The 26,849-nt window shown below is 42.4% G+C and overlaps 1 protein-coding gene across 8 annotated transcripts; it reads left to right on the plus strand.

Moving 5' to 3' along the window:
* The first annotated feature begins 46 nt into the window (after positions 1-46).
* MED15 (mediator complex subunit 15) lies at positions 47-26,648 on the plus strand. Of its 8 annotated transcripts, none has more exons than XM_066331222.1 (18): positions 47-201; positions 4,944-5,031; positions 6,164-6,215; positions 6,672-6,701; positions 7,879-8,094; positions 8,611-8,873; positions 10,124-10,504; positions 11,575-11,667; positions 16,410-16,529; positions 21,230-21,372; positions 21,682-21,809; positions 22,928-23,062; positions 23,479-23,542; positions 23,692-23,758; positions 24,207-24,367; positions 24,540-24,706; positions 24,843-24,941; positions 25,092-26,648. In XM_066331222.1, exons 1-18 carry the CDS (start codon positions 134-136, stop codon positions 25,226-25,228), a joined length of 2,412 nt encoding a protein of 803 aa, XP_066187319.1. In that variant the 5' UTR covers positions 47-133; the 3' UTR covers positions 25,229-26,648. The 8 variants fall into 8 exon arrangements, with proteins under 8 accessions (XP_066187319.1, XP_066187320.1, XP_066187324.1 ...); XM_066331223.1 differs by having other exon boundaries at positions 25,095-26,648; XM_066331227.1 differs by having other exon boundaries at positions 10,316-10,504.
* The last annotated feature ends 201 nt before the right edge of the window (positions 26,649-26,849 follow it).

Raw genomic sequence — 26,849 nt, forward strand, 5'->3', positions numbered from 1 at the left:
GTTGGCGGGGGTGACTCCGGGACTTCATTTCCCGTGATCCCTCGCGCGCCGGAAGCGGCGGCGCGGCGGTTCCGCGGCAGAGGCCCAGGGCAGCGGCGGGAGGCGGCGGCCAGAGGCGCTCCCGGTGGCGGCCATGGACGTGACCGGGCCCGAGACTGACTGGCGCAGCACCAACTTCCGCCAGAAGCTCGTCAGCCAGATGTGAGTGAGAGCCGCCGGCTCGGTGCTGGGTAGGCCGCGCACGGGCCTGGGCTCGTGCCGCCCCCGGGGCCGTGTCCGCTCCTCTGCGGGGCTTTCCGGGCCTCCCCGGGCTGGCTGCGTCCGTGCCCGGCCCCCGCTTTGCCTCTCCTAAGGGGGGGCCTCTCCTGAGGGGTCTTTGTTGCCGGGATTTACTCAGAGCCTGAGCGGGGGTAACCGGGACTGTTCTTTGACTTAATTTTTCCGATTCTCCTTCTTTTTCACTTTCCTTTTTTCCAGCAATATCGGCTTTCTACCCTGCTTGACACCGTCTGTCTTAGGGCTTGGATTTTACCAGTGTCCATGATGTGAAATCTGGCATACTCAGCCCTATGCAAATCGCTGTTATGGGCTTGCGTCTGACTTCTGGGGGCAAATATGAAAAAAAAAAAAAAAGCTGGCGATTTAATAAGACATTCAACTTGTTGCTTTTTCAGTTCTCCTTTGTGAAACAATTGCTTTCCTTGAATTACTTTGCTCTCTGCAGGCTTTTTTGTTTTTGGAAGGCTCCTCTACCCTGTACAAGGTGATGAGCACAGAAGTGAAAGCACTGTTCGTTGTTTATAAAGTAATGTTGGAGCGCTAATTCATGTATACTTGGAAAGCTTGTTATTCTCTTGTTATTTCTAACAATCAATATCTGGAACTGGACTGGTTTTCTATAAGTAGTTTGAGTGTTTGTGGGTTTACAGCAATTAAGGTGCTGTTCCAGAATTCAACTGTTGCAATATTCATTGAAGAAGTATGATGATGTTTGTCTGTCAGAGCCAGACTTTCTCACAACTGATGTTTCACTTTCTAAACTTTCTGTGAAGTCCTTAATCTCATTAGATTAATCCCTTACTTCTTCTCCTGTTCTACTGCTTTGTCAAAACACGCCAACAAAAAGTGCCCTTGAATTCTGTGTAGCTTTGAGGAAATAAACATAAGTAAGCACATGCAAACCTAACACAATCAAACTTTGAGTCTGTATTTGCCCTGCAAACTGTAATGTTTTTCTTTGAGCACCAAACAATGCTCATAAATGTTTCAATGGAAGTGCACAACAAGGGATTAAAAAATTATTACTACTGACTGAAAAATTTAAGGGTAATGCCAAATGAAGAGATGACAGTAATCCTAAACTTGTGATAAATGCCCGTTATTTATTCTCTTTTACACAAGTGCCCAGATGTCTCTGTATGCTTAGTGGGCTTTTTATTACAGATGTAGTGGCAGTCTTTGTCTGTCACTTCCTTGCACTCCATCCAGTTTTACAGCATGGATCAGATATTTGTATTCATGGCCTTGTTTAAAAAACAAGCAAAACTGCTGCTGCCATGACTGGGATGAGTTGTTACAGTGACTGCAGCAGGGTTTTTTAAGCAATTGCAGTGTATTAGATACCCTAAAACAGCCTGGCCTGGTTTCATGTGGCACTTGGAATAAGATGAAGCCAGCCAGAAGTAGAGTTTGTTGAATGAGAAATAAAAGCAATGCACTTGCTAAAAAGCTTGAGCTCTCTGTGTGATAAGTTCCTATTTCTCTCCAGAAGCTCCCAGCTTTGTCATTAGAGGCTGACATAGTAGGTGGAAGAGAGAGGTAGTTAAATATCTGGTGAATCATCTGGAAGTTTTTATAATCTGTGGGAAGGTTGTTCCAAGCAGTTAGGGAAATACAGTCTTAAACGTTTGTATATCTTCCAGTTCATCCTGCAGCCAAGAAGTGATACATGTCAAAATGAATGTTAACACTTGGTCTTGAACATCAAAAGCATGAAACCATTCACATAACTCATTTTGAGTGCCTCTTTATAGCTGCTGGGTTTAGGTGTCTCAATTTGTTGCGGTTCCATACTTGGGTTTTCATTTTACAACACGGAATTTCAGTTTTCTGGGCTTTGGCTTTTTTCAGGAGTGGTGTTATGTGAGTGAACATTCCAGTGTGGGCAGTGGTTATCCTGAGGAATGTGTCAGTGGTCCATGTGCATGATTTGGTTGTGGTCATTTGAGAGAGCAGTGCTTTTGGTGTCCTGAGAAGCCTCTTCCAGTCCTAGGTTCTGTGTGACTGCAGGCACAGGCAGAACTTCCACACTGCTGCAAGATTGAGGAAGCCTGAGCTCCGATGGCTGAGGCTGAGAAGCAGCTTTGGCTGCTCCCAGGGTGTTCCAGGAGGCAGCAGTGATGTGGGAGTGTGGATAAACACTTCTGCTTGCAGGGCACCACTTATTCTGTGCCTTACAGAGAGCCAGTACACACTGGTGCCTTGGGAGTCTTTCTAAGGGCTTTTCCTTAATATGTTTTTAGATGTTGGTGTTGCCTGCAGGACAGATCTGAGCTGGGCTCTAAACTCAGCCTGTGCTGCTCCAGACTGTGTTAGAAGGGAATTGTGCTGAGTGTGGGGATGGGATGTAACTCACCTTGTGTGCTGGTGTTTTGCTTGGAGTTTCACTGGAACAACTGATTCACAGAGTCCTGGTGTGGACTGGGTAGGGAGCTGGGGCAGTTTTTGAAGGAGAACATGTTCTGCAAGATTTTTCTGTTAGACCAGCTAGCCTGAGTGAGAGGTTGCACATATTTGGGCTGGAAACAAGCTTCTTGAGAGTGGAGGGGGAATTCCTGGAGTTGGTGTTCATGCTGAACACTTCATCTTTTGAAACTACAACTCTGAGTGTATGCAATCAGAAAGGCAGAGTTTTAGGGCACATCTACACCTTTACTAATGATACATTTCTGAAGTGCTTATGAGGCAGATGAATGTTGAATTGATAAAGTTCCCAAAGTTTTGTAGAGTTGGGTGTTCTGCAAGGAATGTGCTCTGTGCTAAAGCTATGACTTTTTCAGCTGACTTCCCTAGTCTTTTCATGTAACTATTTTTATGTTGATGGCAGTTAAATATGTGAACAAGGAACAAATTGTGTGGTTTTGTTTCTTCCTAGTCTAAACATTTATTGGAATGCTAACAGATAGGGCTTGGAGTGGCATTTTCAGTAATGGAGATGTAGTCACAATAATACACCTTTCATGTTCTATATGTCAAGAGGAAGTTATTCGTCTCAAAGCAGATAATTTCTTTGCTGTGGATGTTTTTTGAGTTGCTGATACCATATTGATCACTGTCTCTATCACATCCACTAAGTGCTACTTACGTGTTGCTTTCTTCACTTGCCTCTGTGCAATCTTTGTCTTCTCATTTTGTCTGCTCAGTTTTCAGTGCTCTCAACATGAAAGTCATTGTCATTGTACTGGCACTGGAAAGTTAAAGTGGATTCAGAGTAGTGTGGATTTAGAGGCAGCTTTTCTAAAAAGGAAAGTGTGGAAAAAAGGACTTGTTAATAAAGAATTGCATATAGCTTTTTCCTCCACAACAGAGCTCCTTTATGAAGAACAAGGAGTTCACTTCAAGGCTTGTTTGCCCATGGAGGAATAGTTACTCTGCATTATGCTCAGATTCTGATTCAGTTTAAGTAAGCTTCATATGTAAGCAGCATTGTTTTGGTGGCTGCCAGACCCCACAAACAGGTTCCCACAGGAGCCTTCCAGCAGGTACAGTGTTCCTCTGTGTTCAAGACTGCAGCAGTTTAGCTGTGAGCTGCTGGTTTGCCAGATAAAGGTGTGAGTTGTGGCAGCTTAAGCTCCTGCATTTTAAGGCTGTAGCATCTGCCCTTCTCTTCTGAGACTGTCAGTGGGTTAATTCAGAAAGCTGAACCCATTTACTTCTTGTGCAAGCACCATTCCTGCTGCATGGGAGGTCAGAAATTCAGGGGAAAGAAAACAGTAGTGCTCTTCAGAGTGTCTGAAACTTCCAGGGGTCACTGCCCTGACGTGTATTTAATGTAGGGTAGCTGCTCAGGCAGTGGCAGTCACTGAGAAATAACTTTCTGATATGTTAATTACGAAGTGAAAGTATTTCCTGATCGCTCGTTTGTGGAATTTACACCGTAACTGCCAGGCTGCTTTAAAAAAGAGCAGGTTTTGCAGGGAAGTTTCTGTGAATGACAATGCCTAGAGGATTGGAATAGGGCTTCACCTGGCTGAAATCCTTGTTTTAGGATGTCTTTCTTTAGATGTTCCATAGATGAATTGGTTGCTGCTCTTTAATGTACTGAGAATGCCCCTTCTTTTCCACTCATGTCCTCTCCCACCCTGCCCATCGCTGCAGCTCTGCCCTTCCCTGGCCCTGCTCCTGCTCCCACTCATTGTCCTCACTCACTGGTTAAGCCTCTGTGCCTTTAGGCCACCTCATTTTGTTTTGTTTTACTCTTCCACCTTATGTTTAGAGAATTCTTTTGGAAAATCCCGATGCTAGGAAGCGCCATCTCATTGTTTGCCAAACATGGATTACACTAATCCTGTCATTCAGCTTTCCTCAAATAAACAAGTCATGGTATTTTGTCAAAATAATACATCAGGCAGTAAAATAATGACTTGTTTAGCAGTTGGTCTTGAATTTCTGCAAAGAATATTTGTGTTGCCTTTTAGAAATTAGTTGGCTTTTTTCTCTGTTATTTGAAGAAACTTTAAAGGGTGGCAGTTTTAGCTAATGTGTGGTAGTGGTTTGGTTTGGTTTGGTTTTGTGGTGAGTATTTGGGGTTTTTGTTTGTTTTTAACCTATAGATGAGAGAGTGGTAAAAAACTGTTTCACGGACCATTCTAACTACAGGAACTAGTTTTCAATACCCTCAATTAATACCCAGCCTTGTTTTTTCCTCTTTTTTTTTTTTTCAGTGATGAAGCTATGAGGAAAGCTGGTGTTGCCCATAATAAATCTAGCAAAGATATGGAGAGCCATGTGTTTATGAAGGCCAAAACAAGGGTAAATCTCTATTTGTTTCCAGGAGTTATTGGGTATCCAAAGAAGTTTATAACAAATTGCAGGAATTGCAAAGCCAGTGCACTTAAGAATACAGAGTTGTTTGAAATTTTAATTTACGTGTGCTGCTTCTTTTACTTTGAGGTAATCAAACTGGACTTAGTGCCAGCCATCTTCGCTGATGCTGCAGTGTTTCATGCATGTATGGAACCACACTTTTCTTACCTGAATAGTGAATGGCATAGAATTTCCTTTATCTACTATGTAGCATCATTCCAGTTGGGGGATCAGAAAAACCTAGGATATCAGTGAAAAGGCTCTGTCAAGAACAACCCCAAGGGAAGAGCCGTGGTCTCTGCTGGAGTCTGGCTATAATGTACAATTCTGCACTGCTATCAAATCATAAACTTCTTCCCTGGAGCTGTGTTATGAGAAATTGGATACAGCTGCTGTCTCCAAATGAGCCATGTTTGAAATAGAGCTTGTCTTGGTGAAAATGTTACAATGCTGATGTCACAAATCTGCACCCACTGTTGGCATCTTCCCTGGTGAGTTGTTTCATGGGCAGGAAGGCTGTCTCAGCCCTCTGCAGCTTCCTACAAATTATGAAGCACACTAAGAAAATATTTTGAAGAATATTTGTCTTTTCACTGCTGACACTTCTGTCATGTTAGTTTTCCAAGTTATTAATTTACTTGTATTTGTAATATGAATTTAGCTTTAAAAAGAGTTACTGTAGTACAAATGTGACATAATTCAAGGACTTAAATAATTCAGGGTGCCAAGCAAGCAGGTAGTGTCCTTATAAAACAGGAATTATAGTGGATAAGAAGTGGAAAATGTGTGTTGGTTTATGTTTGCATATCGTGGTTCTGTCAAATGTGGCTGTCAGGGAGGTTCTTTCCTGTGAGTTTTGTAGTTTCTTGGCATTCTTGTACTGTCAACCACAATGACGTATTAGTAAAAATATTCCTGGTTAATAAACAGACTGTTCCTTGGAAGTGAACTGCTCTGAAAAGCCCACACACATTGTAAAGTAAAATCCAGTATGTTGAGGAGGACTACTGAAGAACCTGAAAGTAATGGTTGTTCTGTTTGCATTTCTTATGCTAAAATACTCATTTTTCACCTCTAGGAGGAATACCTTTCTCTTGTGGCCAGACTTATTATCCATTTCCGAGATATTCGTAAGTAATTTTTTAGTTTTGGTTTTCATTTCTTTGCAATCGTGGTTACTCATTGAATCCTCATTAAAAAAAAGCAATTGTAGGGATTTTATGTGTGGTTGTTCTGCACGTGATTCTTAACAAGTTGCTTTAAAAATCTTCCTGTAGTTTGCATGCTTAATATGTAAATACTGTTTCTTTTACACATCCTCTATAATTGAAAAGTATTTGAAAAATTATTTAAACTTGCTGCTTTTCCTTCTGCCTAATTTTTCCTTTATATTTGCTTTCTTTCCATTTTTCATATAGCATTCTTACTACCAGATTTGGTTAGGTTAGTGTATTTTAGAGCTACAGTAGATAGTGTGGGTTTTTATTTTTTAAATTATGGTGTGAATTTATTTCTTGTAGAGAGTATATATAAAGGGTCAATGTGACAATATTATCAAAGGTGATTCATTGTTTTTTTCTTTGCAGACAATAAGAAATCTCAAGCCTCAGTTAGTGGTAAGAGTCCCTTTTTTGTCGTTGTTTTCTTCCTTCCCCCGTGCTCTCCATTTCTAAACAGATCAGCTTAGAAATCAAGGCCGTGGTGTAGGAAGAGTAAAGCGTCTGTGTATCCCTAGCTGGGATAGGAAATGCTGCTGCAGTAAAGGAAGGGGAGCAGGACAGTCTTGGAGTTGTTCAGTGAGGAAGGTGACAGGCTTGGCCAGTGCTTTGGACATTAACACAGTGGATTTGTTTGTACTTTTGTTGGCTCACAGCACTGAGATTCATGAAGGCACAAGAGTGACTGGAAGTAATCTGCTGAGCAGCCCAGATTCCTGCCTGTTGCCAGCTGTGGCTTCCTCAGGTGTTGCACCAGAGGCAGAGGCATTTGTGGGGTCGTTTGCTGAGCTCAGATCTGATCCTGCCTGCTGCCTCTGTGCTAATCCTCACTACAGTGGATGTTAGGGACAGAGTATGGTCCTGTGGTTTTATCCCTCTGTAGGGCAAATGTGCAAGCTGTAATTGATTAACATGCAGTCTAGACCTGCTAGGAAATTATTTTATAAGTATTCTTAAGAAAGACATGGTATGTATTCTGTACCTGGTTAGTATTGCTTCTGCACCCCGTGTTGTGTTTTGACCTCTTGAATTGTGTTTCTCTCTTTAACTTCACTTTTCTGTGTGCCCAGGATTTCAGATTATGAAAACTGTCTTGAAAGGTATTGAATTTAGTCAGTGCATAATAACAGTGATGTTGGAAGGGGTACTTTACAGTAAAGTACATCCTCTGGTCTGAGCACTGCTTCTCTGACTTGAGGAAGAAGATCCACAGTGACACTCACTTGCTTTTTGAGGTTAAAAGCTTTATATCCTCGTGGAGTTTTGTTGGCAGCTTGTTTTGAGTTGTATATTAATTTGGAGGTGGCTAATAAGTTCCTTTTCTCTGATGTATTTAAAATCTATGTGGAACTTCATGACCCTGCAGCACTGTAAATCATCTCTACTCTCTTTACTGAGAGGCAAAGATGTGCTGCAAGCCTCGTCTCACAGGCAGGACAGTGAATCTGAGTTAGTCAGGGATTGGGTCTAGTCATGGTCTGCAGTTGCCAGATCAGAGGGTGGGTGATGGAGAGCAGAGCATTCTGGAAAAGCAGTTGCATGGCTGGCTGCATATCAGTGTGTGCTTCCTTTGCAGATCCCATGAATGCCCTGCAGAACCTGACGGGGGGTCCCGCGGCAGGGGCGCCTGGGATGGCCATGGCTTCCCGAGCTCAGGGGGCTCCCATGGCTGGGATGACAGGCCTTGGTCCAATGGCACAGCAGATGAGCCTCCCAGGGCAGCAGCAGCCTCCTGGAGCCTCAGGAATGGCCCCTCATGGCATGGCTGGTGTCTCCACAGCTACTCAGCAGAGTGAGTGTTCAATTTGCTTCAACCACTGAAGTTGTTAGATCAGCTTTTCAGTAATAAGTCCTTTCCTGAAGGAAAAGGTGCTGAAAGGATGTCATACTTCTGGCTAAATCAAGTGAACTGGGGAAAGAATTGATTTCAAGTGCTGCTACCTAATTGGATAAATGTCTTCCTTAGTATAGCTGACAACAGTGTGGCTGTTATATGAGCAAATTCTTCTTCCATCATGTCTGCTTCAGAACACTGTTTTTGTAGAGCTCACCTATGTTTTCCATGGTACAGTGCTTCCTGCTGGTGACCTCGGTGCACATTTCTTCCTGCACATTTTTACTCTTAGGTTGCTGACTCAGTGGAGGCCGAGTCAATTACAAGTTGGTGGTACAAAGTGTAATTAATTCTGCTGTTAACGTTTCCCATCCATTTGAGGAAGCAAAAGTACATACTGCTAAGGAAGAAGGACATTAATTAATCTCACATGATTTGGGTATTGTGTTTTAATACCATCTGTCTTCTCTTTAGCCCAGCTTCAGCTTCAGCAGATAGCTCAGCAGCAACAGCAGCAGCAGCAGCAGTTCCAGCAGCAGCAGGTGGCCCTGCAGCAGCAGCAGCAGTTCCAGGCCCAGCAGTCAGCCATGCAGCAGCAGTTCCAGGTGCAGCAGCAGCAGGCAGCGGCCGCTGCAGTGGCGCAGCAGCAGCAGCAGCAACAGCAGCAGTTGCAGGCTGTCCAGCAGCAGCAGCAGCACATGCTGAAACTGCAGATGCAGCAGCAAAACCAACAGCAGGTGATGACAAACAACTACAATGGCAAATGTGATCAGTGTGCTGGTTTGAAAGCAAACCAGTGGGAGATCCAAAGTCAGAACTACAATTTAATAGGAAAATTAAAATAAAATGCAGTAGTACAAAAATACTGACAGAGTCAGAATACAGCCTGACATCCAGGGGTTTGGTAGCAGTCCAATTAAATGGTGGCTGCAGTCCTTCTGGAGTGACAGATGTGGTTCTGTTGGAGCAGAGATGATCCTGTAGAAGGGTGGAGTTTTCCTCTGCAAGTCCACTGGTGGTGAGATTGGTCTGGTCTTCCTCTGGGAATTCAGTGCAAACAGGCTGTGCTGGTGTTCTAAATCCCAGATTATATCCAGGTAGGAATGTTTGGCTCCTCCTGCTGGTTGGAGCCACTCCCAGTGGGCTGCTGGAATTGTCTCAGCCCTGCAGTGAGCCTGGATGGCCCATGAACAGCAGATACCCCTGGAGGGAGGATGGGTCCTGGAAGGGGTAAAGAACCCTGCCCCACCTGGTTTGAACAGCTGGTAATAGAACACATACTGCTGGTTACATCTTGCATTGCAACCTTAGACAGTGAGTTACTTGTCAAGTGAGGCTTGCCTTGTGTGGAAGTATCAGCTCTACCTGCTACTCACACATTTCCACCTTGAGGTGGGGCTTCACGTTAGATTGGCAAGTTAATTGACAGCAGTAAAGGCTTTACAGATGTTTTGTTGCTTCCTTCTATTAAAATATTTGTCCCTTTATAAATGTTAGCATAGTCTTTCACTCTGACAGGCATTGGGAAAGAGCAGCACTTGAGTTACTCTAGCAATAGTGGCTGTTTTGTCATTGTGTGAATAATGTGTTGCCACTGTAAAAACGTGTGTATATATATGTGTGTATTACCCTTAGGCACAAAAGCAGATGAGGAAACTTCAGCGCTCATATTCTTGTGCAGTTTTTGGTAAAGGGTGATTACATTTGAAAAACTGTATCTGAGCCCATTTGTACAGGAGAAGGTGATGGATGTCCCCTTTGCTTTTAAAAGTTACAGAAAAGCTTGTAATCTGGAAATACAGACAATAGTACCATTCAGGGTTGAGATATACAAGGGATGAGTGGATAAAAAGGTTGGGCTTTCCCTTTGGGCTTAGAACATCAATCTGATGTATTAGGATTCTGTTTCCTTTTGGTTTATGCTATAGAAGGAAGTCTGCTGTCACATTGCTGGAAGCTTTAACACCCTGCTTTTTCTGCTTTTCAGATACAGCAGCAACAGCAGCAGCAGCAACTGCAGCGGATCGCTCAAATGCAGCAGCTGCAGGCAGCACAGGTCATGCAGGCACAGCAGCAGCAACAGCAACAGCAGCAGCAGCAGCAACAGCAGCAGCAAATACCACAACAACAGATACCGCAGCAGCCACCTCAGCAAGTCATGCAACAGCAGATGCAACAGATGCAGCAGCAACAACAGCAGCAGCAGCAACAACAACAACAGGTTGCTCAAGCACAACAGTCTCAACTTCCACCACAGTCCCAGCCTCAGCCCCAGCCCATGGTATCTCAACCTCAGGCAATCTCAGGACAAATTCCCGGTCAGGTTATGCCTGTTACTCTCACACCACAACAGTTAAAAGCTATGCAGGTAAGGGCTAGTGACCAGCTGATTGTAGATTTGTTATGACCATCTAGAGAAATAAAAAATATATCTGACTTTGCTAATAATGAAGTAGGAAAACCATAGCTTGTGAAGAGCTCTGCAGTTAGCAAGTTAAGAGTATTGGGTGTTTAAGGGTTTTTATCTGGGTCTGCCAGTAGAGAACAGTTCTGTACATAAGGGTAGGAGTTCTGGAAATCTCTGAAAACCATTCATGCAGCTGATATTTAAAAAATTATTTCTTGTCTCGCTCTTGAATGGACAAGTGATAAAAAGAAAAACACACTCTGGTTAAAGAAAAATTACCTCTGTGCTGTTTGCTTTTCTAGAACATGAGCAATTACTTTGAATGTTCTAGACTGCAGGCTCTCTGCTAACTGTGTTAGCTCTCTGCCATGCTGGCTTGGCTTCTGCTGCCATGATGGGAGATTTGTGTCACAGTTTAACATGATGATTGTTCCTGCCTTGAAGAGAAGGTGGTCAAGACAGTTTTATTCTGTTAAATCTCTTGCTGGGTCATCCTCTTAATGGTGCAGCATTTTGAAGTTACAGTCATTTTTATCTGGGCTGCACTGGTTACTGTGGAGCTGAAGCTCAGACCTGTTTTTCTTTGGGCCTTACAGGGGAGGAGTGTCAGCCACACTTCAGAAATGGATAAATTGGTACCTCCACTTTGTGCTCCTAGAGCTAAGTTAGGACTAGTTAAATGTCATGATTGTCACATTGACAGATGTAATGAATTTATAAACATTTGAAATGCTGGTCATTGGTAGGCTTGCCAGAAAATTAAGTCTCTCTTATTGTGTATAAGACCTGATAGTACAGGTTAGAAGCTGCAAGAAGCTGTTGAATTTGAGTATGCAGCCTGTGGGAAAACTGTTCCAAATGTTTTATACACGGGAACTTGTTTTCACAAAAAAACCTCAAAAACTTTAGTTGGCGAGGCTGGTCTTGTCTCCATACCCTTTTTAATGAGCATAGTCAGTGCAGTTGAAACAGAAGTGTCATTCCCTACTCAGGTATGGATGTTTACTTTGGGTTTTGTTCCCATTCTCCAGGTAAGGGCTCAGCTGGTCCAGCAGCAGCAGCAGGCAGCAGCAGCAGTGCAGGCAGCTCAGGCCCAAGCTGCTCAGATGGGAGCTTCAGGGCAGGTAAGGCCCAGGGCCAGTGTCACAGGTCACAGGTCTGTGGCAAGTGCATGCTAGAGATGAGCATGGAGTTGGGTTTCTGGTGGTTTCTGATGAGGGGTCTGACGTTGGTCATCCCCTGTATAAAGGGAATATGGTCTTCTCTGCTGTTTCTCCTTTGCCTGGAGTCAGAGGCAGGATTTCATTGCCAACCTCTCTGTGCATGCTCTCTGTCCCAAGTAGGTCCGAGTGTTGCCTGCACTGACACAGGAATGCACATGAGTAAGGTGGTCTCCTGTGGGCACACTACAAGTCTGACTGTTGGTACCTGGAGTGTATCACCTCTTCTTTCATTAGAAACTCTCGTAGGTGACTGCTTTGTTGTGTAAACTGATTTCTGTACTGTGAATCTTTGCCTGCTATCTTTAATCACATGTGATTTACCTTCCATCTTCATGTAATGACTATTAAAAAAGTAGCATAGATGATGAAATGTCTCTGCACTCCCCTTTCAGTCCTTTCATCTTTCATTCTTCTTCTGAGTGAAATGGGCAGTAGATCTAGATGCTCTTGTTCTGGATGTGAATTGTGAAGAACAAATGGCGTGTGTCACAAGTGCAGAGTTACATGAAAAAAAGAAAAGTGCTGGGTGAAAGCTTGTTGTCTAACATGGTTTTTTTTATCCTGCAATACACATGTAGCCCCAGTGGTTGTTTCTTGATGTGTGTCTGGTATGAAGGAGACATGGGGAAAAAAATGGGGAATGACTTGAAGCTGAACCTCTTATCCCATTTTCCGCAAGAATATGAAAATCTTTTGTGGCTTACCTCTGTAGTGTTTCATATTGAGGCATTTTACAGTCATGGGTAAGTACAAATATCACCACTCTGTAGATGAAGAGAGAGGCAGACAGATGAAATGAGGCTGACTAGGACTAATGGCGGAATTCTTTTTGTATACCCAGACATTCCATGTTTTTCAAGCACCATTTTCCATTCAGAGCACAAGTTACTTTATAGATTCAGTAAGAAGCTTTTTATATGGACTGTGATAGCAATTGCTTCTTCAATGTACACCTCCCAGACTTGTATCAGGGATAGTGTCTTGTACCATGGTAACTCTGACGTGGCCACATCCTTGTTGGTGTGGCCAAGTTCTGTTTCTGAATTGCTCCTTTGGCTTGTGTCACTGTAGCACAGGATGTGAAAGCTGAGCAGCGGTAAGTACAGTTGGGACAGGACTGGCAGCAAGGCAGAATTCTCTTCCAACAGTTGAAATGTGAATTAAAACTTGTTTGTTTCTTAAATAATTTCCAGGTGGGAGCTGCAGGGACTTAGGCTGACTGGAAGGAGACACTGACTTTTTTTCTTGTTACTAACTTCAGTGGTGCTCTTTTCAACTCTGAAACAGATGGACTGTGTTTATGTGGAGTCAACTTAATTCTTGCCCCTTCAGTGACTTCATGTGCCAGTGGCTTAACAGCACAGTGCCTTTGGAAGGCTTTGGGTGATAACATGGTTGACAGACAGTTTTGTGTTGCAGCTTTATCCATTCCAGTGTAGTAAACTCGGGGATTTATCTACCACATACGGAGTTTGGAATATTCCACATACAGGCTTTACTCCACTTATGTTCATGCTGTAACAAGATGAGTCTGCTAAAATTCACCTACCACTATGAAGTCCAATAACTAAATGGGTTTCTTGTACTTGTCTAAATATTTTCTGTGTATAATAGTTTTGAGATGGTGGCTGTATATAATATTACAATGAAGCTTCAGTGTTGAGAGTGTGTAAGGATTTTCTTTACTTTATAAGAAGTCTCTTTTAAGACTAGATTTTTGTTTTCTATTTAGTAGATTTTTCAGTAGCATCAGCATTTTTAATAAATCTGCCTTGATTTCTTTATTTGGTTCAGGGAAGCTTTTCTTACAAATAAAGTCTATCCTAATCTTTGCTTCTTACATTTAAACTTAGTCTTTAAGGGCTTTCAAACTGGGAATTTTGCTTGCTATCTCTGCATTTTTCCTTTTCCGTAAAGTTTCTGTAAATCCTTCTTACACAAAAGTAAAAGCAGTCCCAGGTTTAAACATGGATTCATGTGAGAAGTTTTCTGAGGTTACAAAGACACCACCCAGGTCAGTTTTAACCTGCTGTAGTCCTTGTGAGCAGGTAACTCACAGGACATATCATAGCAGTAGTGTCCTAGCAACCAGAGACCTACACAAAACACTTGCAGCACCAAGGAAGAGGATCTGTAATCAACTGGAATTAAGTATTAGTGAAGTTAAGTCACTGTTCTGATGTAGTTCCTTCAGCTCAGAATGCAGAATGGCTTACTGACAATCTGAGCTGCCTTTAGTGCAGTGGCATTGCACATACATGTGCTCACCAGAAGCTGTGTCTTTGTGGAATGCTGAATGTTTGGGTGTTAGATTAAGGAAAGTTACAGGTTCTGGATTTAATTTGTTCTATTGCACATAATTTTTATCAAATAATGGGGTTTGTACTTACTTTGGAGAGAGATCCTCTTCTTGCTCTCTGATTTATCTCAATTTACAGTGTCTGGAATTTTACCTTGTAAAAATCAATTTCATTTGTGGAGGAACATATGTGTCAGTTAAAATCTTTTTCAAAAGAACTTAAGCATTTCTGGTTGTGTTCTTATTTTACAAGAAGAGTAACTACTTTATGGACATACTGCTTTGGAGCCCCCTTTCCTGACTCCTTTGTCAAAGGGTCATGGGTTTTGTAAATATAAATGAGCTGGAAAATGGGGGAAAATAGATTACTTTTGTTAAAGAGAGTGGAATTGGTCATTTTATATATGTATTGCCTTTCCAAAGTACACATTTCAAAAAAGACAAAAACCCTTAACCCAAAATTGTCTGCTTGTGCACTCGTTTGACCAACCACAATACTGAAAACAGCTGAAAACCTTTGAATTGGAGTTTGTCGTGCTGGTGGTCAGTGGTTTGCCACACTTAACCTGTGAATATTCTTATAATTTCCTTTGCCACGGTGGAAGTAATCTAAATATTGACACTTTGGTGGTGTGGCTTCAGAAACATGGCCAGGATGGGACATGTGGGTCACCATCACATGCCTGGGATTCCACACGCTCCAGAGATCTGGGTGCATTCACCAGGGTCTAAGATGGGGTGATTGTGCCTGGAAGGATGGATTCCTCCCCCCCTTAGCAATTCCCCCCCCTTTTTTTTTGGTTTTGTAAGGGTTATGTTGCTTCACCAGCTCTCATGTTGATACTGTAGCTCTTCACTGCACTTTGCAGCATCCACCTGTGCTTTGTGGCAGTGCTGGGTTGTTGTGTTTGCTCGTGGCAGCTGCTGCATGCTGTGTGTGCACGTGTGCATGTGTGTGTGATGTCTGAGGCACTCTCATCTGTCCCCTTTTGAAATCCTGTCTCTGACCATCCCTCTTTGCCTGGATGGAAAGGGACTGCATTGTTCTGATGTTGTGAACTAACAGCTGTGCTGGATTTGACACTGTTTTCTTTATCGGTTATTGCTTTCCTTTTTCAGTCTTGCTATGTTGTATTTAATTTCATTTATTTTTAACAATTGTAAGCACATGCATTCTTTTTGACTGTAGAGATGTGTTGCTGGCTGCTTCAGTCCATTTACATAAACATCAAGCAGGAGTACCCCAAACCATTTACAGGGAGGAGACTTCATTACCTCTTAGGTTACTTAGGATTGTGTAGGTTCCTTGGTAACATGTAAGCTAGGAAAGAAAGGTAGCCCAGAGAACTTTAGATCACATATAGATGTTTGAAGTTCCAAACAGAACCTCTTTTACTAGTAAGTGAATCTGCCAAAGCTACCTGAGTACTACCTCAAGTACATGCTGTATTTGTTGTTAATTCTCAGTAGGCGGTGTAATAGCAAATTTTAAGGAGTAGAGGGCTCTACAGATAGAAAAAATTAAATCTGTGTGGCTCATGCAGGCTGATAGTTCTGAAAGGTACTTTTAGACACTGCAGAGCAGCATAGTCCTAATACGATTTCAAAATAGTACAGGCTTGAGGAAGATCACAGACTCAGAATAATTTAGCATGCTTTAGTAGTAGAGGAATAGGTATTTGTCAGAATTATGGTAATTAAAAAGATATACTTGACTTATTGTGTGTGTTATAATAGGAAGGAAGTAGATTTTTCAAACCTGGAAAATTGTTGTCTTTGGCATTGTTACACTGGCATAGGTTAGGCTGGTGTGAAATTTGCTCACTGTGGAGCATTGTACTGACAGCTGCTGTTGAACAATTTCTCCTATCTCAGAGGGGGCATTGGTCAATAGTGCTAAACCCTTGGAGTCCACAGTGGGGGAAAGCACATCAGAAACCTATGGCATTATAGAGCTGCTTATATGGAATATAAGTATCCTGGAGTACTTGTTTCCAAGACTTTCAGAACTTCAGGATGTCAGGAAAAATGTAAGAAAGGCCCTTCATGGAAAATGACAGGATAGTCAACCCTTCACCCTCAGATGAATCTGAGTCTGCATCTCAGCTCTCTCAGGATACCAGGAGTTCATAATTTCAGTTTCTGAACCTGATGGAAGGAGTATGAAAGGGAGTTTGATTTCCAAGCCAGCACGTTAGGTGAACCTTTAGAGAAAAGCTCACTAACCTTACCCTCATGCTCCCCCTCCCTAGTTCCTGGAGGCTGCATGTGCTTCTCATCCTGCCAGTGCACTGCATTTCTTGTTTTGCGATTACTTTTGTCTGTTGTCCCTCTGTCCTCAAAGATGATCACCGCACCCATGGCCCGAGGCGGGATGCAAATCAGACCACGGTTCCCGCCTACCACCGCGGTGTCTGCTACAGCACCAAGCTCCATGCCCCTGGGCGGACAGCAAATGCCACAGGTATTTACTGGGTCACAGCACTGTGTCAGCAAAGCTTCACTGCCTGGGTCTCTAGAGCTGCCAAAACAACGAGGGGACATTCACAAGCCATGAACTTGCTGCTGGTACTCAGGGTGTTGGTCCGTTCAGGCTGTGTGTTTGATGGATCCTTTTTTCATTTTAAGTAATTGGTTTTCTGAGAGCTTGGGAGAGCAAATAAAGTGTTTGTGAAATAGATCTTTATTTTAACATTTCAAACTTTTTCCATGTTGATGGAATGCAGAATTGATTCAAGTCTCAAATTAAAGGTCCACACTCCATGAATGTGCATTTGTGAGTGTTGCAGGTCAGCACTGCAGTGTACCTGGCTGAGTTGTGTCTAGGACCTCCCTTGGTGTATGTTCATGCTCTGTACAGGTGCTCCTTGTGTTATTAGTACCCTTGGCTCGTTTCAGTTTGAGCAGCTTCTTGGCGTGGTACCAGGGACCCAGAGAAATTTGAGCTGTTCTTTTATTTCATGGCTGTGTAGGAGGAAATGCCAGAAGGATTCCACTCGTACCTGCATCAGAGCAGAACCTGTGCAGGCAGGCTGGCAGCTCCTGTCCAGTTGTTGCTGGAAAATGCATGAGGTCAGAGCACTTAATTTCTTATCAGGGATTTGCAAAAGTAGTGACAGTGACCAGAGAGATTCTGCAGTCCTGGGCAAACACATCTGTTGTCATTTCTGGATGAAGATGGATGGTGATTTCAATCCAGGACAGTGTCTATATGTTAACAAACCCCACCATAGCTGTGGAGTCAGAGGGGAATTTAATTTGTCATTTGGTCACTGTAGCAGTTAATCGATACTGAGATAATCATCTCCCATTTGAAATATCCACAATATTTGAAGCTTTCCCATGGATATTTAAATATTACTTTTCCTTACGTATAATATTTGACTCATAGCAAAAGACTTGTAGTTCAAGCATTCAGTGTCATAGGAAGATTTTTCAGCACTCACTCTTACTGAGGAGCTTTGATTTCTGACCAAGTGAACTTTGATTTCACCAAGTGAACTGCTCATCAGGAAGTGTTCTCAGCAGCATGCCAAGGATTGTGAAAGTGATGTAGAAGGCTGAACAACTGGTCAAAGCAGCAGAAGAAAAAATTTTCATGAGCAATGACTGTAGTGGAAATGGTTCTGAAGCAGGTGCTAGGATGAGTAAGTGAGTTTATTGTTTACTCATGGTTTACTAGTGACTTGAAACATTGTTTGAAGGCAGTCTGACCTGCCATATACTTGGCAGCCTAGGACCAGCATGAATCTCTACTATTGTCTGCCAAAACATTTTGTTGAGGTTCTAGGTAGATTGGAAGTTAGAAATGTTGTCTTTTACACCTCTTAATGTAATAAAATGCTCAACTACTATTGTCTGTTGGGTATGACTGCCTTGTCATCAGAGCCCTTCAGCTGTTCACAGTAGGACTGAAGGGCTGTAGCAGAGATGTGGTTATAATCACTCAGTTAAGAGCCTGTCATCTCCTTGACTTTAGTATCAAAATCCATTTGGATGTGGTGATAGGTAGGTTGGGGTGTGTTTTCTTTTTGGAAAAGAATCTTGGTGTTGCGCTGAACAATGCTTTTCAACACAAGGACCAGATGTGATATCAATACCTTGTGGCTATTTATTTTTATTCCATATGACAAAACAGTCTGTCCTTTTTAATCACAAGACTCATTTGATTCTCCAGGGAGTTTATTTGTTTGGTTGGGGTCTTTTGCTTATTACAGTTTGATCAAACAAAACAAACCAAAAATTATTGAGATGATGATGTATTCCTCAGTCACCTGGTGTTTTGATTTGCAAGAGAGAACTGAGGGCCCTTACCAGCTTTATTTCCTGGGTGCTGTCCTGTGCCTGAGACTCACAAACTGGAGATGGAACTCACAGCTGGGTTTGTTTTCCAGGACAGTGTGCTCTGAACACTGAAAATAGCTTTGATTTAGTGGATGTAAATCCAAACTTTCATCATGCAGGCCTGAATACATTTGAACAAGACTTGAGAAAATTAGAGTATGGTGTCATGATCAGGTCACTGTAGGGTCACAGAGCAAATTCATGCTCAGTGGGCTGTAGTAACTGTCCATGGACATGCTTTTATGTGCAGAAATTCATATTCCTCAGTGAAAAAACATGTAGTTGGATTTTCTTGTGTCTGTTGAAGATGCAGGGTATACAAATGGTCAGTAACCATGGCTTAACTCTGGAGCTGAATGAGTTCAATGGAATTAAAACTCTGGAGAGAAGGGTTTTTTTGTCTCTTCATAGCTCTTCATAGCTATGTCTGTGGTGTGTTTGTTTGGGGTTTTTTTTAAGCCTTCTTTTTAGTCAGAGTCATCTGCAAAGAGCATTCCCTAGAAATTGAAATTTCATTAAATTGTTACAATCTTAATCCGTATCCTGCAGACAGCATAGAAAGCTAAATCTGAAATAATTAAATCTGTTCTACACAAAGACATCTGAAATTATGTAGCAAATGAACTGCTGTCAAAGAAAACCAAGGCAGTAAGTTCAGAGCTGCACACTTCTGAATGCCTGTTTTTGAAAATGTCACAATTTTGCTCACTATTAGACATTGGCCTTTGCTCTTCTGAAATGAAGCTGGGGCAGAGAGCAAACCTGGAAAGGAGGAAATCTGTTTGCCTTTGCAAGTGTTTGAATGAGGAGGGGTAGAGCAAAAGAATTCAGTTCACCCACTGCTTTATGTGCACAGTAAATGCTGCAGATCCTTTTCTTCACTTTTGTGCAGCATTTGTAAGTTAATAGTAATAATGTCGTTGGTGCTGAACTACACACAGAAACTTAAATCTGGCAGAAAATCTAATGAAATCTTTCTCCTTTCTTCCCAAAACACAAGGATTTAAGTGTTCAGAAGTCATTTTTTGTAACCAACACGGGACACTTAACAGGGGCCTGACTTTGAGGAAGTGATGAACCACTCCAAGTGGTCTGAGTCTGACTTGATAAAAAATGGGTGCAGTGTCCATATGGGCACATTACATAGACTCATGAAGAGTCAGGGAATGCCTTTTGCAGTGTCCATCCCAGCTTCCTTCCAAACACAGTGAGCTGCATGGTGTCTGCAGGAGGCAAACTGTGCTTTTCAGTCTCAGAAATGCTTCTCCAGCTGTTGAGGAGAGACATGCTGCTAAAGAATCCACCTCCTTTGGAAAACAGTAAGCAGAGGCTCAGTAATTGTTGATTCTGGAGAAAGGGAAGATATATAATTTCAGCCTCACTTGTCTGTGTTACCTTTGTGTGAGAGGTTGCAAAGGTACTGGGGCTACTGAAGATTGAAAATAAACCATAGTATGGCAGGCTGCATTTGGTTTTGAGCTAGTCTGTAATGGATGATAAACTAGTATCTTCAAGGTTAGTAGTTTTGCACTGAGCTGGGGATTGTTTGTGCCTTTTTTGGGGGGCAGTGTGACCTTTTGCATAGCTGCAGTGTGCTGTACCAAGCAAAGCAATTCCTGTTGTGGTCAGTGTGTCCATGCAAAAATAGACAATGGAATACTTTTCAATGTGCTAAATATCATGTCCTCTGGATACAATTGGATTATTTAGATGGATATTTAATGAGAGAGTGAAGAGCAACACCAATTTGCAGAGCCTGTGTTGTGCCTGGGACTTGTGGATTTACTGAACCTTTGCTTCAGAATGGTTTAGACTGAGAGAGAGAGTTGTTAATTCAAAGATGCTAATCAGTGACTTAGAGAATGAACACATGGGTTAATAAGCCACAATATATTGCCTCTGCAAGCTAATTCCATTTATCTTTGTATGTACTTATTTATAGCCTCAAGTCATAAGAACTCTGGATGTGCCTTAAACAAATGTGATCATTTAATATCTGCATTACTATCCCATGTCCTCTGCCATTGCACAGGTTTTCTTGTTTGGTTTTAAGTGATTGAGAGGAAAAATGTGTGTTAGAACATGTGAGAAGTTGTACAAATTTTAGTTCATCTGGCTCTGGCTCTGTAGAGAATAAACTTAGTTGTTACCCAGAGTTTGGTGCTGTTTTGGAAATGCTCTTACTTGCCTTTTTGTCCTTTAGGCACCTCATCATTCTCCAAAGGACAGAAAGCTCCTTCATTTTTTTTTCCCACCCAGCTGTTGAGTTTGGAGTTTCTGTCTCCACCCAGATTTTCAGAACTCAATATTTAAAAAAGGTTTTGGTGATTTGGCTTACCTAATTTTTTTCTTCCTAAAGAAAACCAGTTGAGAAGCTGCAGTTGAATCTGACAGACCTTTGAAGACTAATTAAAATGTCTAAATAAGGAGGGAGTTTTGACTCTTAATTATCAAGTAGGAAATGTCTTTTCTTCCTGCTCTTTTTTAGTTTTAATAAAGTACAGGTTTTTTTCATATGGCACTTCCAACATTTTAATTGCAACATGATGGTTTGGACAGTGAAGAATAATTATTATACAGTTAATTCAAGCTGTGTGCAGTTTTAATGGTCATTTCTACTGAAGTTGTTAAGATTTCCTGCCCTGAGAGCTTCAAGAGTGACACAGGTGGGAGTGTCCTTATGGGGGAGAAAGGAAACTAACGTTTTCATTTCTTGTAGGCCTGAGGATACATTTCTCTCCACAGGTAAAGCCCTTTAGTTAGGGTCCCACCCTCTGCTCCCTTTTGATGTTCTTGATGGTATCTTCCCCCACCTTCCAGGTGAGCCAGAGCAATATTACCATGATGTCATCCCCCTCTCCTGTGCAGCAAGCTCAGACCCCGCAGTCGATGCCTCCCCCGCCGCAGCCGCAGCCGTCTCCTCAGCCGGGCCAGCCAACCTCCCAGCCAAACTCAAATGTCAGGTGAGCCCCACTGCGCCTTCTGAGACTTCTGCTCGTGCCATGAGCCTCAGCTTTCCACAGACATTCAGTAATCTTACTCTGTTTCCATTGAAGCCAATGAATTTTAGTACCGACTCCACTGGGAGAACGGTGAGACTGTTGAATTCACCCTGAAAACTCACATTTTACATAAAGAATCTGTGTATGAAATCTCAGCAAGGCAGAACTACAGACTGCCATGGTGGTGCTTGCTAAAATCATGTCTGCTTACGGACTGATGATCCTTCCTTGTCAGATTCTGGCAGGTTTAATTTTGTGCTTATTTTTCAGCTCTGGCCCTGCTCCATCACCCAGCAGCTTTCTCCCCAGTCCCTCTCCACAGCCATCACAGAGCCCAGCAGCTGCACGAACACCTCAGAACTTCAGTGTCCCATCCCCAGGCCCTTTAAACACTCCAGGTAAATGATCTGAGAGCTGTACTGCACACCATGGGCTGGACTGTTGGTAACTGTAATAGTTCCTGGGATGTGGGAAATAGAAAAAGCAGAAAGTTTGCATAGCAGTGCAGATGTAAGGGTTAGAGTCAAAAAGATACCAGAACGAGGACATAGAACACAAAACTGTGTTTTTGTGTTGTGTAGAGTCAGGCTTTAGCAAGTAGAAAAATATGTTAAGCAAGGTAATAGAAAAGTTTAATAATGAGGCTCTGTGCTTTGTTTATAGAAGAGTATAAAAAGTTCCTGAATAGCAAAAGCTATGAAACAAGCACTGTTTTTTTGGCACAGTGTAAACTTCCAAGAGCTCTGAGTAGCAGCTGGCATTGCAGGTAGTGAACGTGTCACATACACCACATAACACAGCAGCTTGGATTCCCAAATCAAAATCGATTGAAACCTATTTTCTCATCACTGAACCATGTAATAGGTTTTTCTAGCTTCCCTAGCCTTTGAAAAAAGAATGATACTTAATTTAATGGAGCAAACTTATAGAGGTATAATGACTCCTTTAGTTCCAACAGGAAGGAACCCTTGGTGACACTGTGCAGTTGTAAAGGACAGAACACTGAATGCCAGGCAGAGGCTGCTTTGCTCCAGAACACCTTCCCAGGTGTAATCTGGCACTTTGCACTTCCCTACCTGACAGAATAAGCCGTTTGTGGTACTGTGAATGGAGAATAATGGAGAATATGATACCAGTGTTGTGTGCTCTGCAGATAGGAAAGGACCCGCTTAGCAAAAACTGCTGTGAATTTATTGTGTTTATTTCATGTTTAAAGCATCAGAGTGAAGGCGAAATAAAGACCTAGCAAATGGCTATATGGAACTTTGGTACTTTGCAGGAAAAAATGTATTAAGTGGGACTTGCTGTTCTGCCCACAGAACACGTTATTTCCACACAAAGACTAGAGAGTTGGTAAGCACTGAAACTATGGAGGGCATCCAGTTGTGGATTTGGATATTTGACAGGAGCCACACTTTGAGAGTGCCACATTTCAGATCAAGATTTTGAAATATGAGAATAATGTTCTGCAATTATCTTTTATCACCCTGTGACATGCAGTCTTCTTTTTTGCCAGGAAATCCAAATTCTGTCATGAGTCCAGCCAGTTCTGGTCAGTCAGAGGAGCAACAGTATCTGGAAAAACTCAAACAACTATCAAAATACATTGAGCCACTCCGAAGGATGATCAATAAAATAGATAAAAATGAAGGTGAGGTTTCCTGTGTTTGGCCATGCCTTTATCTGTGTCAGCTCTCTTATCTGCTGAAAAAAGCAATACTTTGTCTTTTGTGGTGACTTCTTTTCCAGGGATTAAAAATGTCAGAGAAAGTTAGCTGTTCTTTCTTGCTTCTAACTAAAGATTGTAGTGTGAGGAGTGGGAAAAACCCTTATCTTTAAATTCTCATCAGTTTTTTTTTTTTTTTTTTTTTTTTTTTTTTTTTTACTTCTGATGGTTTTGAAACATGCAGAGCTTATGGATTTACTTAGCATTAGATGAAAGCTCTTTAATCTTCACTACTTTCAGTATTGGCTCATGTTTTCATTGTTAACAGTGTGCCGTGTTTCTGTCTGCAAGAACAGAAGCTATTCTTGTAGTCAATGTTGGTGTTTCTCATACTGTTCCAGACAGGAAGAAGGACCTGAGTAAAATGAAGAGTCTCTTGGATATCCTGACTGACCCTTCAAAACGGTAACTTCTCCTGTCAGCTTTCCCAGCTGTTCCAGAAATCTGGTGTTCAGCACCAGCCCAGTTGCCATTGGGGCTGTCTCTGGGGCTCAGCAAGCAGAAACACTTCAGCTTTGATGGGTGATGTGGATGAAATTTCTCCTCTTCCACAGGTGCCCCCTGAAGACGCTGCAGAAATGTGAAATTGCCCTGGAGAAGCTGAAAAATGACATGGCTGTGGTATGTTATGCTTTGTAGCAAAAGAGATAAGCAGCTCATTCCAAAAGGTCTTAAGAGTTGGCAGGATCGTTTTTGCAGTTTTTGTTACTCGGGCTGTTAAAACTTCAAGTAAGGTTGGACAAAATAAGAAAACAGGAAAAAAATGGATTTCATATAAGTCACCTGTATGTATCTTTTAACTGAACTTTCAATTTCTTGTGCTCTGTGCCAAGATTTGAATAACTCTTCCTTTGGACTGTGGCTGATTTCAGGACAGTCTTCCTAAACCAAAACTGCATATGGGTTTTTTTTTTTTTTGCTTTGCTTCCTCCCTTGATGTTACTGTATACAGTTTTGAGAATCATTTCGTGCCTTGCAAGTTTACCGCTATAAAATCTTTCAGAATCAACAGTAGCTAGTTCTATTTTTGGTGCCGATTAAAGGAAAAGGGGCTTCTGTTGTGTTTCAGCCTACCCCACCACCTCCCCCAGTGCCCCCCACCAAGCAGCAGTACCTGTGCCAGCCCCTCCTGGACGCAGTTCTGGCCAACATCCGCTCGCCCGTCTTCAACCACTCGCTGTACCGGACCTTCATGCCGGCCATGACGGCCATCCACGGGCAGCCCATCACGTACGTACCCCGCCCTGCTCATCTGAGGGAAACCCTCGCTCTAGAAATTGCTAAAGAGCAGGTGGCTTTAACCATGGGGCTCACCTACAGCTTTTCCCCCGTGTGAAATATTGAACAAGTGCGGCGTGAGCACGTTTTCACCTGGTCCTTTCGTGGACTGTGCTTCACACAGGGCCCCCATTGCTTCCCCTCGAAAGCGGAAATACGAAGAGGATGAAAGACAGACCATACCAAATGTCTTACAAGGGGAAGTTGCAAGATTAAATCCTAAATTCCTGGTGAACCTGGACCCCTCACACTGCAGCAATAACGGCACAGTTCATCTCATATGCAAGCTAGGTAAGAGGAAAGGGGGAGATGTGCAGTCTGGTTCCTTATTGGGGTTCACAGGCTAGAAATCAGGCTCAATTAAGCACAAAATCCTCCTGTCTGGCAGGAAATGCTCTGCTCTGATGGATGTGTGTTTGCCTTTTAGATGACAAGAATCTTCCAAACGTCCCCCCACTCCAGCTCAGTGTTCCAGCAGACTACCCAGATCAGAGCCCTCTGTGGATAAAGAACCCCAGACAGTATGGTATGAAGATGCTGCCATGGCATTTGTTGGGAATGTGTATGTGGCAGTAGTGGGGCAATGTGAACACCTAACGTTGCTCTTTTACTTTAATGCTTTTAATATGATTTTTATGACAACTTCCTTTATCTGTTATCTCTTTTTTTTCTCCAGCAGCCAATCCCTTTTTGCAGTCAGTGTATCGATACATGACTTCCAAACTATTGCAGCTCCCAGACAAGCATTCAGTGACAGCTCTCCTGAACACCTGGGCACAAAGCATTCGTCAGGCCTGTCTCTCTGCTGCATAACAGCTCACCTCTGAAACCATGAAGCCAGAAAGAAGCTCCCACCAGCTGGCTTCTTCCACATGCCACTGGAAAACCAGTTTCCAGTGTGGGGAGGTGACTTCAGAAGAAAGAAGCCTTATGTTGTTTTGTTTCTAGGTTGTCAGGTTCAGTAGAGAACCTGATGTTAGACTTAGCTTTCATGCTTTTTATCTTCTGCCTCTGTGGACTACTGCCAGCGTTTTCAGATATACAAAATGTGTATATATGATTCTCAAGACTGTATTTAGGATGAGTTTATATTGTCTTCTTAGAGAAGAAATTATTTGTGGACTTCCGTCAGGGAGTCTGGTATAAGAGGGAGTAGGGAAAAATGTCCTAATTTGCTTCAAAATTTGCTCAGTGCCAGTATTTCTTTGACACTGTCTGTTTTGTGACCTGATACTGCCCCAGAAATAAATGAGCTGCAACTTGAATGTGCTTGCAAACTTCCCAGTGGGTGCAGGAAATCTTTTTGACTATTAGCTTTGCCCAGAGATGGGATAAACTGCATTCTTTTGAGATATCCCACAAATATGTGAGATAAATCTAGATACTTATAGTTGGGGGTGGCAATATGGAACTAAACAGCAAAAAAGGTTTTATTTTATAAAACCTTTTATAGCTTATTTTAAATGCGACTTTGTATAAACAGTTTTTGGTTACATGGACCATGTTTCTCACTCCAAAAGAGGAAGGTTGATGAGAAAGAAGAGATACCAATGTGCACACTGACTTCCTCTACAAATTCAGTAAATATGTACATAAAGGTGGGGGGAAACCAACAGTACAAAGGCCAAGTGACACAAATCAATCCAGCAGGTTTGTAGCTACATTTCTTCTTTTAAGGGTCTTTCTGAGGCATCTGGCTTCCAATGGGAGTTAATGCAGTGCTCTGAAAATGTTTCTGTATTATATCAGTTTGTTGTAACAAAAAAAGGCAAAAAACAACATCTCAGGAGTAGAACTGACAACTATCCATCGTGCCTTGAACTTGATGGGCACTCAAGTCAGTCATCAGCTGCCCTATTGTTGGCACTTTGAGTGAAGACATTCACCACAAGTAACTCTAATTTAATGCATTTTTCCTATTTCCCCGTGTGTCTAAATTGTTCCTGGTGCAGGAGAATTTCAGATGTTCCAATTATCTCCTGCCCCATTCTCTCTCTGTGTTGTGCAGCAAACCTGAAGAGTAGCTGGGCTCTCTTACAGGAGTGTCAAGAAATTGCTATGACCTCTGTAAATCCATGTGGTGTCATCAGTTTTAGGATGTTTTTAAATGTGGGTACTTAGTGAGCACTGACTGAGGCAGCAGACTGCTGTCAGTATTTTGTACATGAGCTAATGCAGTATCTGTTTGTTTCTACTGTAATAAATTTATTATTATTCCTGTGTTGGATGCTAACATTGTACTGCTCTTCCCCTGTTAAGATACCATGGGATGAGGGTTACTGTGTTCTGTGGTCAGTGAAAACTCACTGGCTTTGAAGGTTAGGAGACAAATCATAAATGGCTCTGTATCTCATGCACCACATCCCTCCTGTCCTCAGTGAACTGAAGAACTGGTCAAGGTTAGAGATGGCATCTACTTCTGGCATGACTGCAG

This window comes from Sylvia atricapilla, chromosome 17 (assembly GCF_009819655.1).
Source record: "Sylvia atricapilla isolate bSylAtr1 chromosome 17, bSylAtr1.pri, whole genome shotgun sequence".
Taxonomy (NCBI): Eukaryota; Metazoa; Chordata; class Aves; order Passeriformes; family Sylviidae; genus Sylvia; species Sylvia atricapilla.